General features: G+C 44.0%; 1 protein-coding gene across 2 annotated transcripts in view; it reads left to right on the forward strand.

Annotated features, from left to right (window-relative positions):
- Nucleotides 1-5,737: 5,737 nt before the first annotated feature.
- LOC147465145 (uncharacterized) overlaps nucleotides 5,738-14,864 on the forward strand; it is a 46,341-nt gene continuing 37,214 nt past the window's right edge. The window contains exons 1-9 of one of the 2 annotated variants that reach the window (XM_086518428.1): nucleotides 5,738-6,192; nucleotides 7,790-8,004; nucleotides 8,131-8,239; nucleotides 8,321-8,422; nucleotides 8,548-8,607; nucleotides 8,698-8,776; nucleotides 8,971-9,118; nucleotides 9,227-9,350; nucleotides 9,427-9,636. In XM_086518428.1, the coding sequence (XP_086374554.1) occupies nucleotides 5,881-6,192; nucleotides 7,790-8,004; nucleotides 8,131-8,239; nucleotides 8,321-8,422; nucleotides 8,548-8,607; nucleotides 8,698-8,776; nucleotides 8,971-9,118; nucleotides 9,227-9,350; nucleotides 9,427-9,636 (1,359 nt within the window). In that variant the 5' untranslated portion in view covers nucleotides 5,738-5,880. The remainder of the gene's footprint in view (nucleotides 6,193-7,789; nucleotides 8,005-8,130; nucleotides 8,240-8,320; nucleotides 8,423-8,547; nucleotides 8,608-8,697; nucleotides 8,777-8,970; nucleotides 9,119-9,226; nucleotides 9,351-9,426; nucleotides 9,637-14,864) is intronic. The other variant, XM_086518436.1, reaches the window with a different exon arrangement.

Consider the following 14,864-nt stretch of genomic DNA (forward strand, 5'->3'; position numbering starts at 1 on the left):
CCTTAGGCTCATTACAGTCCTTGTTTTTCGTGGGCTTAAGATTTCTCTTAGCCCCTTGTTGGAAGTTGATTATTTAAGCCATCATAGTATGGTGTATGACCGCAGATATAATGCGTGGTCTTTGGGAGTTAACATACCCCGCCATATCCTCGGTTAAGCCCGCATAAAATTACTGTTTTTGCTCTCCAAAATACATCTTTTTGAAGACAGTGTCTTTGAGGTGTAAATCCCAAAACTTGTCTACATATTTGTGAATAGATTCGTAGGGAGAGAGCTTCAAGCTTCACCATTCGGTGAGTACTTTGTCTTTGGCATCGGTATCCAAAAACTGATTCATGATGGAAGCTCTTAAAGCTTTCCATGTTCGTGGAGCTTCACCGTTTTCTCGTAGGCTAAACCACCATTGCCTGACAGACTTTTGAAAATGCATAGCTACATGACATAGCTTAGAAGACTCCGTGAAGCCTTCATCTCCAAACGCTGCATTGAATTGTTGGATAAAGGCCAAGACTTTATCCGTAGCACCAAAAGTTCCATCGTAGGTAAGGAAAGATATGTTCTTTCCTCCCTCTTTGAACTTTTTGAGCTTGGACGACCTCTGCCAAGCGGCATAGGATTTCCTATGGCCTCTTCTTTTAGGTGGTTCAAGAGCTGCACCATCACTTTGTTCAGAAGAGGAAGAGTGAGGAGGATGGAGAAGAGGGTGACCTCTTTCTCGCCTTTTTCTTCCCTTTGTTCCTCCTTGTCTGCACCATCACTTTCTTCAGAAGAGGAAGAGGATGAAGAAGATGGAGAAGAGGGTGACCTCTTTCTCGCCTTTTTCTTCTCTTGTTTTCTCTCATCCCTCTTTGAATTATGGTGTAGAGAAGTATGCGATGGTCTTCTCTGTTAGGGGGCGTTGGAGAGCGTTTTGCCTGTCGTCTTCGTGGAGCCATCTCCACCGAGGTGGCAGGAGACTCACCTCTTTCTCGTTCTTTCGATGGGGGATCTACCATTGAAACTTGGGTTCTCCTTTGAGAGGGAGATGCATCATCAAGTAGTAAATTTTTGAGTCCTTAGTACGGATCCTCCTCTTCTTCCCTTATCAGAAAGAGTCCTCTTTTGGAAGTCTCACAAGGACCTTTCTTAGGTACTCTCTCTTCTTGGTGGGGAGTTTGGAGAATACCATGGGTGTGCAATTGCTGTAGCACTTCACCTTGGAGGGATGGGTTGCCCAGGGCTTGTTGAAGCCTAGGAACAAGATAGTTCACAAGCATAGGGGCATCATTAGTTGCTCTTTCATTAGCAAAATCAAAGCTATCAACATCATTTCAGTCTCTTTTCCCTTGTCAGTCATACTAGCAAATTTTAGGTGTAAAATTTTACTTGTACTTTGGCACTTTAAAGCCCTAGTTGCTACTCCTGTTTACCTTCAAATATAAGCACTCAAGCATGTATACCCGTGGCTCGAATATTATTAATTGCAAGGAATAGAAGAGAGGGTTCAAGAGAGCCAAGATAGCACCGGTTTCTGTCAAGCTTCTAATAGCTCAATAATGGTTAAGCCATAAGCAAGCCCTGTAGGACTCCATTATTAAGACCATAACTCTCGATGGTGTCCCCGTTAATTGCATAAAGGAGGCGTGCTTCAAGGATGAAAATTCCATATTCTACTTACTCTTTTGCAATTAATAACACCAACCATTTGTAGCAAGCTTGAGGATTTCTCTTCTTGAGCAAGAAAAGAGAAACCAATAGCTCTGATACCAATGTAACACTTAATGCACTAGTAACTTGTGTGTAGCGGAAATTGATAACATAGTGAGCATTTCATTAAGAATAAGTTCCTAATGAGCATAGAGAGAGTACTTAATTTGAGAAAGCAACACACCTAGATCATTTGGCATCAACAATACTTGAAAAGAGAGATAAATAGAACAATTGACAACAATTGAGGACCGGATTTACATGGAGCCAGTCCCCCCTCCATAAAGGCTTTGTATTATAGCTTCTCCCATCAAAGGAGACTTTTATACAATACAATTTTTTTGTTCCTTGACAAAACTCGTTGGTGCAATGAAGATGGAAGCTTCATGCACCAAATTATGCTTGAAAAGCACACCTACTGTCCCTAGCCTCAGTCCCAAGACCTCACACACCTTAAAAAATGGTGAGAGCTAGCAGGGAATGAGGATAGATTGAGAGAAACAAGGTGTATCTTACGAGGAAGAAGTATTCTCCTGACATAATCACTCTATTAGCATAGCTTAGCTTAGTGATTAGCATGGTAGAGGAGATGAGAATTCCATTGAAGCTTGGCTCTTGGTTGGATTTGCATTCCATAGCTAAGAGGAGTTGGTGTAGGCCTCTACTTCTCAATGCTTGGAGAAGGAGATGGAGTTCTTCTTGCACACGAGTTGTGTGTGTGTGGCAATGAATTAGAGTAAAATGCATCCTTCTCTCTCATCTCGGTCGACCCCCCTTGCTATTTTCTCATGCTGGCCTCTCCCATCGGCTCCTGTAAAGCTTAACCAATCACAAATTAGAAGCATAGTTGATAGCCTTTTGACAAGCATCCCCCTTTCCCCTTTTGTGAGAACTCTAAGTAATTAAACAATTCAATTAAACTCTCATTGGAGCTCTTAGTCTTCTAGCCAATAGGAATCATGAAAGCCATTTGGCTGCTGAATGCTAATTGGACCCCTTGGTAGACTGTTCAATAGTCTTCTACGGAGCTTAATTTCTATTGGTTCTTTTATCAAGAATTTTTAAATTGATTAGACTAACTTTACTCTAGTTTAATTCTCATTGGTCCACCTCTATGGCCATCCAATAGGATTTAAGGGGAGATTGGGGGCAATTGGCCTAGGAGCCTAACATGTGTCTAGTATTCCCTTTGTGTAAAGGGGGGGCCTTGGAGTGTGTGTGTGTGTGTGTTTCTCTCTCATCCCCTACTAAAAGGGCTAGCCCCCTACTTCCTAGGGATTTGGGAAGACTTTTTAGTCTTCCCATGACCATACAATTTTCCCTTGCTTTTGCCATTGGATAAATGAGTTAATTTTTGGAACCTTAGCCTATGGAAGTCTTAATGGTGATGAACCTTAGATCTTTTAAGCCCCATTGAAGCACATTGCTCTTTTGCAGACTGTCCCCCTTTGGATCCCTATTTTTCCTCCTTTGGATCCCTGACAGAGACCGGTCTGATAGCCTTACCAATATTCTAGCTTTTACTCCCCTGGTACTTCCCATATGAAATGATCAGTTTAACATGAGAAAATCATTTGGGAGTATTAGATATTAGTTTTTATGACATTGATAAATCCTTACTCTTCAATGATGTATAATTTAGGTGGAAGTACACTAACTATGATTGTGACAAGCCAATTGATGCGGCATCAGAATGCGCTACAAAAGATAAAGCAATCAATAGAGTAGGGAAGAGTGTCGAACAAGGATCCATCCAACAGTCCATTGTCCCATAAAACACGGCGTAGAATTTGCCGCAAATCATGGCTCAAAACAGGGAGACCGTATGGTTGGTCATGTGACCAAAGTTGTTTTTCGACTAAAGTTCCTATAAATTGAAGGTGATAGTGCCATTGTAACTCAAATTGAGTGCAACAATTGTAGATGTCCATTTCGAGCAAAGCTATATATACATTATGTGGAAGCGAAAGATTTTCAAAATCCTTATGAGATTTTGCTATGTAATTTCTTTGCCAGTACCTTCTTCTCAACCTTGATCCTCTCATCTCTCCCACCTATTCTCTCTGTTGAATCAATGTTTACGAGACTTTTGCCTCCTCAAATGCGCTATTACATAGTTCTGATGCGAAAGAATTTCTTTTCCTAGTTTTTATACCTCTTGCTCGTTTTCCACACTTATTTCATGGGAGGTTTTTTTTGTACCGTGGCCAACAAGGACCTACTTTGTAAATCCATGTTTCTCTACTTTAAATTACAGATCTTGAGTTCAACTCTCCTCGTTGCATAGATCTTTAAAGTCGGGATAGTTTCCTATGACATTAAAATTCTCTTCTTCTTCTTCTTCTTCTACGATTTCTTCGTTACCAACAGTACCATCACAATCTGTACCCTTTTATCCTCCCATGCGAGGCCTATGTTGCCATGTCCCAATCCACTTGGTGGGTATGCAGTAAAATTATTTTCCCTGTTATTCTCCACCCATATTGCCATGTCCCACACCATTTAAAGATGGAGATTCTACAATAAAGTTTGAGCTATTAGTAGGTATATGCGAATTTTGCCTTTAAATAGAGGCTGTACAAGTCAAACCACCATATAAATCGAACAATGTGTGGCATCGCTCTATAACAGTGATAGAATGGTCACACGAATCATGATTGTTGATTTTTTTTTTTACAAGGTATGCCTCATGTATGATAACACATGCGTAACTATTTGAAGTTTTTTGATCGTGTGACCACATCCCAAACACCCGAGAGGCCACGACAAGGGTGATTTGGCATATACTGCATTAAAGATATTTGCTTGAGAGGTCCAATGCTTTAAGGCTATGGTCACATGAGACTTAGTTATCACTTATAAACAACTATGCTAACTATGCCCAAACAGAGCATTAAATGAATAACTAAGGCCGTTGCATGGTCACGCAAGGCTTAGAGCGTGGTCACACGATTCACTGTTATCCATTACAACTGAGGCAAACTATGCCTCTTGCCAATTAACTGCAGGCTGATACCCACTCCCTTGTGGTCACGCACAACACAATTAGAGTGTTTATTGGCAAGTGGAGGTGGAAAGCAATGCCTTCATCACAATGTCGGTGAAGAAGAGAGAAACCATGTGTGCAAACGGATGGTGGGGCATGAGGTTAGCGCGAAGATAAATTGAAGCTGCCAATCTCACTGGGCTATGTTGCAAGCAACAAGCACAAAGTATTAAATTTATAAAGTGGACAACTTTTTTGCAACAAATAATAAAAGCTCCTACGGGTTACATTGTGCAACTATGCCAAAATCGACATAATTGCAAAATCATAGTTTCTACCAAGCGGTCTCCTTTATTTCGCGTGACCATGCATGAGACTCATTTATCCACCCAAATAATTGATAACTGAGCCTCGCGTAACCACTGCCTTAGTTATTTATTCAACCTCCCAACTATGCCTTGAACTTTAGAACTATGCCAACATGTGCATAATTACAAGAGGTAGGCATAATTGTTCATTTCCTATTGCGTGTGACCAAGAATGAGGCTGAGGCTAGTTATCGGTTCAAATAACTGATAAGTAAGCTTTGCGTGACCACCACCTGAGAGAAAAAAATGGACAATATGTGGCATCGTTCTACACAAATCCTGATTGTCGATTACTTTATTTACAAGACATGCCCATGATAACACATGCGCAACCATTCAAGGCTTTTTGCAATGATACTGATTTTGGCATACTATTGCTCGTGTGACCACATCCTAAACACCCGCCAGGAAATGTCCGCGCAAAGAGACGTGGTACGTGTGTGTCCGCGCAAAAAGAGAGAGAGAGAGAGAGAGGAAAGGGGGAGGATAAAAGTTTTTATTAACGTCGTAGAGAGTGAGAGTGAGAGTGAGAGTGAGAGAGATGGCAGCGAAAGCTTCCAAGTTGTATTTTGCCTGCATTTTGAGGCGAGCAGAGAGAGAGAGAGAGAGAGAGAGAGAGAGAGCGACGTTTTTTACGAGTAGCCCCTTCGTCAGATCAATGAGAGAGACGAAAGGGCCTACTGGTAAAAATAACTCGCGCACAGAGGATTAGCTTCTCTCTCTTTAATTGTCTTGCGGAGTTCGGCACCTCCATAATCAACTTTTTAGAGAGAGAAGAGACTCTCTCACACTCTCTCTCTCTCTCACACACACACACACAAAATGGTCCAAGTATAGTTGATGAGGTGCAGGCCAAATGCGGATACCATTTCCTGCCTTTCAGGCATCAATCTACTGATTGCAGTGAAGCTCACAATCCCCCTCCCCTCCACTCCCCTTCCAGGTGCAAGCCTTCTTGTAGATTTGTGCCTCAGGATGACCAGAGTTGCAGTCATTGGGGCAGGGATCGCCGGCCTCGTGGCGGCCCGTACGCTCGCATTGGCAGGTTTGGAGGTGGTTGTGTATGAGAAAGAGGACAATGTGGGAGGCCATGCGAGAACTGTACAAGCAGATGGAGTCTCCCTCGACCTTGGCTTCATGGTCTTCAATAGAGTACTCGCCCCTCTCTCTCTCTCTCTCTCTCTCTCTGTGTCTCTCTCTCACACACACACACACATAGCTCGAACTCACAATGCAGTTACTCTGCAATAAGCATCTTCTTGTTCTTGCATGAGAAAACGCACACATTTTGCTTTAGCTGGAGTGTATACCCCCCAAATGATCAAGGTCGAAGAGAGAAAGCAAACCACATTCAGAACAAGGAGGCAGTGGCTCTACACTCGCAAAACAAGAAAGTCCTCCATAATGGAACGTCTGCTCCGTTGAAACGTCTTACCTGCATTATCCACTCTTTTGTCGAGCAGAGGGACATAATTTGCTGCTCTCCCATACCGATTATGGATCTGTTTACCAATCCCACACACACACACACAGAGAGAGAGAGAGAGAGAGAGAGAGAGAGAGAGAGAGAGAGAGAGAGAGCTAGCTTTTAACGATGAAGGAACAATCCCAAGGGACCTCAAAGATATATCCGACTGTCCACAAGTCTTGAACTCGAAAACTGTTACTCAAGAGGGAACTTGGATAACCAATCTTCCACACATGGCTGATCGAAAGGTTTTCCAGTTTCCTCTTCTTTATCCACAAACCAATCCCCCCCCCCCCCCCCCCCCCCCCCCCCCCCCCCCCCCCCCCATACACACACACACACACGCATGCACGCGTGCACGCACGAGAAGATAACGCTCAACGGCGTAGAAAGAATCCTGGGAAACCTCAAAAATCTATTGGACGATTCTTGAAATCAAGATTGTTAACCTCTTTTGGAGGGTTGAACTCGGCCTTTGAGACAAATTAATGTACAACTGTGGTAAAACAGAAAAAGGGAACATTAATGCTAGCACAAGGACAATTGGAAAAACTGGTACTGAAGCTGAGGATGGAATTGCAAGGGGAAACCAGAGAGAGAGAGAGAGAGAGAGAGAGAGAGAGAGAGAGAGAGAGAGAGAGAGGTCATGACGCATGTTATTGTCTGCTGGACCTGGGATCTACAAAGTTAGGAGGACCATAACTTCAATTCATGTCTTGAACATACAGAGATATGGGCAGAATGTGCAGGATTGAGCTCTGCACAGGCTCTTCAAGGTCACCCCATGTACATCAATATGCCAAATTACTTTGTGCTAGTGCAAGAATCCATAAGAGTTCTCACTATGATTGCTGTGCAACAGATGCTCTAAGAAAACACACAAAGCTTTATATATATGCCTAGATGAATCAAGGTCCGAGGATAAGCCAAAATTCACTTTTGAAGGGAAGAGCAATGTATAGACTCATGTGAGTCACCCATAGACCATATATCCATCATCTCCATCATGCATAGTATCGATTGACTAAATACTAAGACATCCAAACTAACGTCGTCAGTGCTCAATAGCTTTCACTAGCTCTTCCATTCCTCAAACCGAGTATTAGCTTATTATGCTTGCTATTCAGGCCGTTCATGTAAATGATGTCACAAGTGTGACTGCAACTTGTGTTTAGTGGCAAGGACTCTTTGGAGTGTAAGACACTTTCGTTCTCCTTGCAGTCCTCAGTTTGGTTACACTCACTGAAAATTTGCGGCATGACTTACGCTTTTCCTTTGCAGGTCACATACCCAAACATGCTCAAGCTTTTTGACGACTTGGGAGTTGAAATTGAAGAATCAGACATGTCTTTCTCCATTAGCCTTGATGAGGGCAAGGGATGGGAATGGAGTAGCAATGGACTCCTGGGTCTTTTTGCACAAAAAAAGAACTTGCTCAATCCTTACTTCTTGCGAATGATTAAAGAAATTATGAAATTCCAACATGACGTAGTACGGTAAGAGTTGGCTGAAGTGGGATGTCAAGTTTATACGACACTACAAACTGGAAGAGTGCAATGTTGCTCATTCTTCAGGGCCATATTATGTGTCCGATTTTGAAGCACTTATGAAAATTGTGGCAGATACCTTGATAGTATAGAGACCGATGATGATGATGCTTATGTGAAAGACACTCTTGAGAATTTTGTGAAAACGCGAGGGTACTCAAATGAGTTTCTTCAGTTCTACTTGGTAATAATGTGTATTTCTTCTCTGAGAATGTTCATAAGAAAAAAAAGCAGGCTAGGTGTAACATTTTCATGGTTTGCATAGGTGCCAATGTGCGCTTCGATTTGGTCATGCTCCTCTCAACATGTATTGCAATCCTCTGCAGTCTCAATTCTGACGTTCTGCCGAAATCACCACCTTCTGGAGGTAGTAGGGAATTAGTAGCAACCGTTCTCCCTTCCATATGCTTGGAACTTTTCATGTGATGGATAAAGAGAAACACTTAAAACACCTCAATAATAATCATGATTGGTATCCTTGTGTACGTGCAGGTCTTTGGTCGCCCTCAGTGGTTGACCGTGAAAGGTCGCTCACAAAGCTACGTGACAAAGGTGAATAAAATTCCTCTTTTCACTCAAGTCGGTTCTTGTTATGCGTTCTTATCAGATAACTGACTGGTTGGTTGATTTTCTACTTTTCAGGTTATTGAAGAGCTTAGAGCACATGGTTGTGATCTACGACTAAACTGCACAGCAACCAAAGTCTCTTCTTTACATCAAGGTGTGCATCAAACACTATATTTTGCTTGGAGAAGGGGTGCGATAGAGAAATATGCATATATACAATAATTGTCCACATGAAGCCAACCACCGGTTACCATAGAATACCCAATTTTGTGTACATTGCTTAATTAAGCAAGCGCCAATGTGCCTGCAACTGCATTCGGTTTGTGAATAAATTTTTCTGATGCTCAGGTATTCAAGTAGAAGATGCAGAAGGTCACACTGATGTGTATGATCGGTGCATAATTGGTGCACACGCACCTGATGCTTTAACGCTTTTGGGATCTGATGCAACAACCGAAGAGCACACCATACTGGGTGCTTTTCAGTACAGCTACAGGTAAAAATTTCGATTAGCTGCAGGTAGGCAAGCGACTTGACCGTTGGAATCAGTTCATTTGGTACTTAGAGCAAGCATCAATCATTGATTGGGAATTGCTTTGTGTAGTGATATTTACCTCCATAGAGATCGTAAATACATGCCCAAGAACACGGCAGCCTGGAGTGCATGGAATTTTCTTGGCTGCGAAACCAGTGGAGTTTGCCTTACATACTGGCTTAACAAACTTCAGGTAGCGACAAAAGATTATGCTAAGATCCATCTGACAGAATTTTAAGAAAAAGGCTAATGTAAGTATCTCTTGACAGAATCTTGGCGATACTGGTCTCCCATTCTTGGTCACGCTCAATCCTAGTACACCCCCACAGGATTCAACTCTAAAGTGGACGACTAGTCATCCCATCCCATCACCTGCTGCAGCTGTGGCGTCCAGACATTTGGACAGCATCCAAGGGAGGCGGGGCATCTGGTTCTGTGGAGCATATCAAGGCTATGGCTTCCACGAAGATGGGTTGAAGGTTAGGCTTGAACTCCCCCTTCCAATCCACATCATGCCTGAGCTTCACAAGAAAATTCAGCTTAGGTGTTCATGGTGACATGCTCAAGATATTTATGGTAATATACCAGGGCATTGTTAGAATAGAATAAATGCTGATTCTTATGACTGAAATGAATGGATAACTCCTGCAGCAATGGACAGCTGCACATACTGCCTTGTTTTAAGAAAGTTACGCCTTTAAAAGGATTGCACGATCTTGTTTATGGAGGTTGGTTTGTATCTGCCCCTAGACATCTGAATGGGTGCCTGAGCAGCGTCTGGCCAATGTGAACCAGATGCTTGGGTTATGGTGGTTATAAATAAGACCCTAATACTACTCCAGTGCCTCTTCGTACCTATGGAACTTTACTGATGCACTGTTAATGTTACCTTTCTTTCATAAATATATAGCTGTCAAGTTTCCGTTGTCAGGGGTCTTTTTCGCCGGCCACCGGCTCTCATTGTAGAACCATAGTAGACAGCACTTTATATGGTCCTTCCGGGTACACTTTTAAGAGATGATAAATGCTACCAATTAGGAGAGTGGACAAAATGATTAGGCTTGAAGGGGTGCCAGCCCAGCCCTTTCCATAGCACGGTGTATCTGGTCAAGATATCTGGATGCTGATACGTCAGTACTGCTATTCGACATGTCCAGGAGCGTTTTAATCTGCCTAGGTCCCGTGATGATGATGAAGAACTATGAGATTTTGATCGTTCTAGCAGTGCTCATTTGAGACCCTTTGGTGGCGTAATTTTCTTTGTGCCACTCGATTTTCAATTATCTTGACCACCCCAGCAGCTCTTTTACATCACTTCCTGGGTCTCTCTCTAAAGTGGTTTGTCAAGACCAAAATGTGAACATAGATCTATGTGCTAGCTGACCAAATTTCACCGTAAGATTATGGATGTAGGAGAGATCCTATGGAATAATCTTCCACTCCACTTTTCTGGTGTCATTTTTGAACTTATTCAGCGGGCACTTGTAGATGAATCTTGCTCTGTCAGCAGTACAATGTGTGTAAGGTTGCATGCTGAGCCTACTTAGGACTTTGTCTACTTTTTGTAGGAGTTTACTGCTGCTCACAGTATTGGTAAATGGCCTATGTCCACTGGCCATGATCCCATGTGTGAGCCTTGTCCGTCTGTTTGTGGACTTTTCTTGGGCACACATTATTTGGGAGCCATTTGTTTCTTCATATCCTAAGAAGAGCTTTATTCTGGTTTTGTCACATGGGGCAACAGAAAGTTGGTTGCAAGAGATGCCAGGTTCATATCCTTATTCTGAGGGTGAAGAAGCAAGTCTAGTGATATTGGATAGTTACTCCCTTGACATGGTCCCAGCATCAAACGATTTTCTTTTAACCCATAGGTTCTTTGTGATTGCAATGATCTTTACTGGGTCTAAGTTGTAATACAAAATCTCATTACATGCCTTCTTCCACCCTTGCCAGCTGGACTATGATGTGGTCACTTTTTGAGAGCGCGCAATTTGTCTACTTTGAGAGGTGGTGATGGGCGTTCTTTTCATGTACATGTGACAATCACCTTCACCTCTAGAAGGTCTCACAAAGTGATGATGTGGCATGCTGGCACCGGACCGGCAGTTGTTTAAGGTGATTACTCGGGATGAGTGCTTAGTGCATACTCAAGGTTCCTTCTAGTTCATGAGAGAGCTGTGCAATAGACTAGAAGGAGAAGAGAGACTGCGAGTAAAGGTTCTATGAGAGAGAGAGAGAGAGAGAGAGAGAGAGAGAGAGAGAGAGAGAGAGAGAGAGAGATGAAACGAAATGAAATGTTATATTAACGTCTTCAAAAGGCCATAATGACCTATGAGACCCGAAAGTTACAAAGTGGTGGATTTGATACAAAGTCAGAGTAACAAAATAACCTAACAACAGTACAAAACAAAGATATATACTATGGGGTCCTAAGTTGATCGATGTGAACCAAGCAAAAGACTAAGCGAAAAATGGGCAGCTTGTTGGGATGGCTGAATCACAAGAGATCTAGCATCGGTCGTTATCAATTTCCTCCATGGTTAGGGGCGTCGTGCATGCCTGGCCAGCATGCTCCGAATTTTCTGTCGTAGCCTCCGTCGATGCTGTGTAGTTCTTCGTAGTCGCGGGCGCGTGGATTTCCCCAGTTCAATCGCTCGGTCAATTAGTGTGCCTCTGGTATGAGACGAAGGGGAGCTTTGCTGTGGGAGTGGCTCTTGCGGCTGTCCCGTGTCTGCTCTGAAGAAGTCTGTGATCCGTCTTTGAGACTAGCTAGCCTCGCCATTCATCAGGCTATCTCTGTGTCTGCGCAGCTCGAGCAAGAACAAACCCAGACATCTCTGATCTTCGTATCCCATGACTCTTGAGAGTGGTCCAAAACCTTCTTTGAACAAGCAATGGAAGCGGCCTCGTATCTCGTAGTAGACTTGGTAGCGACATGTATAGTGTAGCTCTGTCTCAGGTTCCATGTTACACAAGGGGCATGTCCTGTCCTCTGCTGGTACTCTGCTGTATCTCCCTGTCTCAATCCGCAACTGGTGAGAAGATGTGCGTAACTGGCCAATAGCACATCGTATCCCATGAGACAAGTGGGTATCCATGTATCTGGGTCTCGCCACAAAACCATCTTCCGTAAGTTGGAGAAGGTGGTCTTTGTAAAAAGCCATCTTCGTGCCCAATTCCTGTGGTGGTTGTATCCATGTCCTTCTGGTGTCTAGCTGGGTCAGGTCTTGGCGTATGAGCTTGGTGATCTCTGACTGTGTAAGGGTGAGAGATGGTGCATCCAATGAGTTATGGAATGGTGGCAGCCGGTCTATGTTGAACCCATGTGCCTGAAACCATGATGTCATCTCCCCATACCAACATGTTGTATCTCCTTGTATGGCTAACTGTCGAGAGGATTCAAGTGCTATGCGAGCATATGTGTCTCTAGGAAGTGCCCATGTGTGGTTTATGAAGGAGACTGATCTGGTGAGCACCTCCACCACAAGTGGGGGGGCCGTTGGCTCTGCTCGGATAATGGCCCGTGGTATTGATGCCTTGGCTCTAATGAGCCGCGAGATAATAGAGACGAGAGGTTTCTCCATGTTTCCCCATCCGTCTGAGCAACTCGTCCTCCCGTGGTGATCCAGTGAAGGTCCCCATATCTCGGTTCTATAGAGCAATGCTGAAGCCACCAAGGTGTCAAAGAGCCAGAGCTTCGTCCGGGGCTCCTGAAACTGAACCTGCGAACACATCCTCTCCAATCTACCCAATGTTGCGTGGGCTCTAGTAAGTCTGGTTTCTGCTGCTCTTCCCCCATCCGTCTGAGCAACCCGTCCTCCCGTGGTGATCCAGTGAAGGTCCCCATATCTCGGTTCTATAGAGCAATGCTGAAGCCACCAAGGTGTCAAAGAGCCAGAGCTTCGTCCGGGGCTCTTGAAACTGAACCTGCGAACACATCCTCTCCAATCTACCCAATGCTGCGTGGGCTCTAGTAAGTCTGGTTTCTGCTGCTCTTCTGAGTGAGAATGTAGGTCCGCTAAAAACCACTCCAAGGTAAGTGTAAGCGTCTGTGTACTCCACAGTCTCCTGGCCGTATGTGGGTGTAGGTGCTGACCTCTTGATCCACTGTGGGGTGGTATTAAACACCATAACCTTGGTTTTACCCAGGTTGACAGACAAACCACTTTCGAGGGCAAACGTATGCAGAGCATCCAATTGACGTTGCATTCCCTCTGGGGATTCGGATATCAACACTATGTCATCAGTATATAACAAAAGTGGAATCCATGTCCCTGCCAACTGAGCACCTTTATCCCCATCGCTGTCAATGTAGTCAGAAATCTCATCCACATACATACCGAAAAGAGTGGGAGAGAGCGGGCAGCCCTGCTTCACCCCAATAGTGGAGTGAACCAGTGTAGAAAGTCCCTCCGGGGTGCGTACATGCCCTACTACTGATCTGTACAATGCCATGATCCCCCAAATGAATTCTGTGGGTACTCCCATTTCCTGTAATCTGCGCATCAGTCTAGCTCTGGACCGTGTCGAAAGCTTTGCGGAAGTCCACAAAGCTACAATAGATCCGTCTCCCATGAGATCTGCCTTCCTCGATGATGGCCCCGAGTGTTAGGATATGGTCAAGAGTAGAGAAGCCTCTCCTGAATCCTGCCTGCCCAGTTGCACGTATTCCTTCCCTCTCTGCCCATCTACTCAGCTGTTGCTCAAGAATGGATGCATACAACCGTGCTAGTGTGTGCCCAATGTCACAAAGTGACGACGTGGCGGACAGCAGAAACCCTAAAATTCCTGCAAACCCTAATTTCTGCCAAAAACCCTAATTTTTGGAAATCGCGGAGGCGGATTATTATTATTATTATTATTATTTTTTTGGAAAATGATGAGCGACGCGAATTTTGCTTTTGTTTTTTTTCTAATGAAAAAAGAGAAAAGACTCTCTAAGAGAGAGAGAGAACTGATGCTTTTGATTTTAAAAGCTTTTGGGGCTCTGCTTTTGGGCATCCCTTGTAACCTTTAAATTAGTGGTGAGGGCCTCACTTCTCAGAGCATCTGGACGCAGAGTCTGAGAGTGAAACCCTAACCGCTCTCTTGTACTTTGATGATTGATTAATATAAAAAGAAATACCGAAAGGGGCGCCAGTCTTTGGGGCCAATATCTCTAGGCACGAAACTCCGCCGGGCCAGTGCAAATCTATTGTGATCTGTGATTTGTTTTGAAGTGGTTATTTGGTGCTGTCGCGGTTGATTCTTGACTTGGAGTGTCCAAGTCTGTTACACCCAATCATAATAGTGCGATAATTCCCAGGCTCCATGGGGTCTCCTGATTTGAAGATAGGTACGATTGTAGATAGGCTCCAAGTGTCCGGTAGGCCCTCACACATGGCACGGTTAAACATAACTGCTAGAAGCTCTGCTAGTAGGTCTTTGGCATGCATGAAATGCTCAGCTACTAGGCCCTCATGATCATATTCTCTCCCAGTCTTCATCCTGTCAATGGCTTTCTTCACCATCTTAGCAGTGAAAAAGACACATGTATGTGGGCATGGGTCGGGGGGGTTGGGGAGGGGCGGCTGTCCGGGTACTGTGTACAAAGATGATGCGTACTGACCCTAGGTCTCTGTGGAGGAAATAGCAGGGGGGGGGGGGGACTGCTCATGAAAGAGCCGCCACGCCTCATGCGAGTCTTGACTCAAGAATAGCTGATATA

This window comes from Adiantum capillus-veneris, chromosome 1 (genome assembly GCF_014529385.1).
Source record: "Adiantum capillus-veneris isolate H3 chromosome 1, ASM1452938v2, whole genome shotgun sequence".
NCBI classification, from domain to species: domain Eukaryota; kingdom Viridiplantae; phylum Streptophyta; class Polypodiopsida; order Polypodiales; family Pteridaceae; genus Adiantum; species Adiantum capillus-veneris.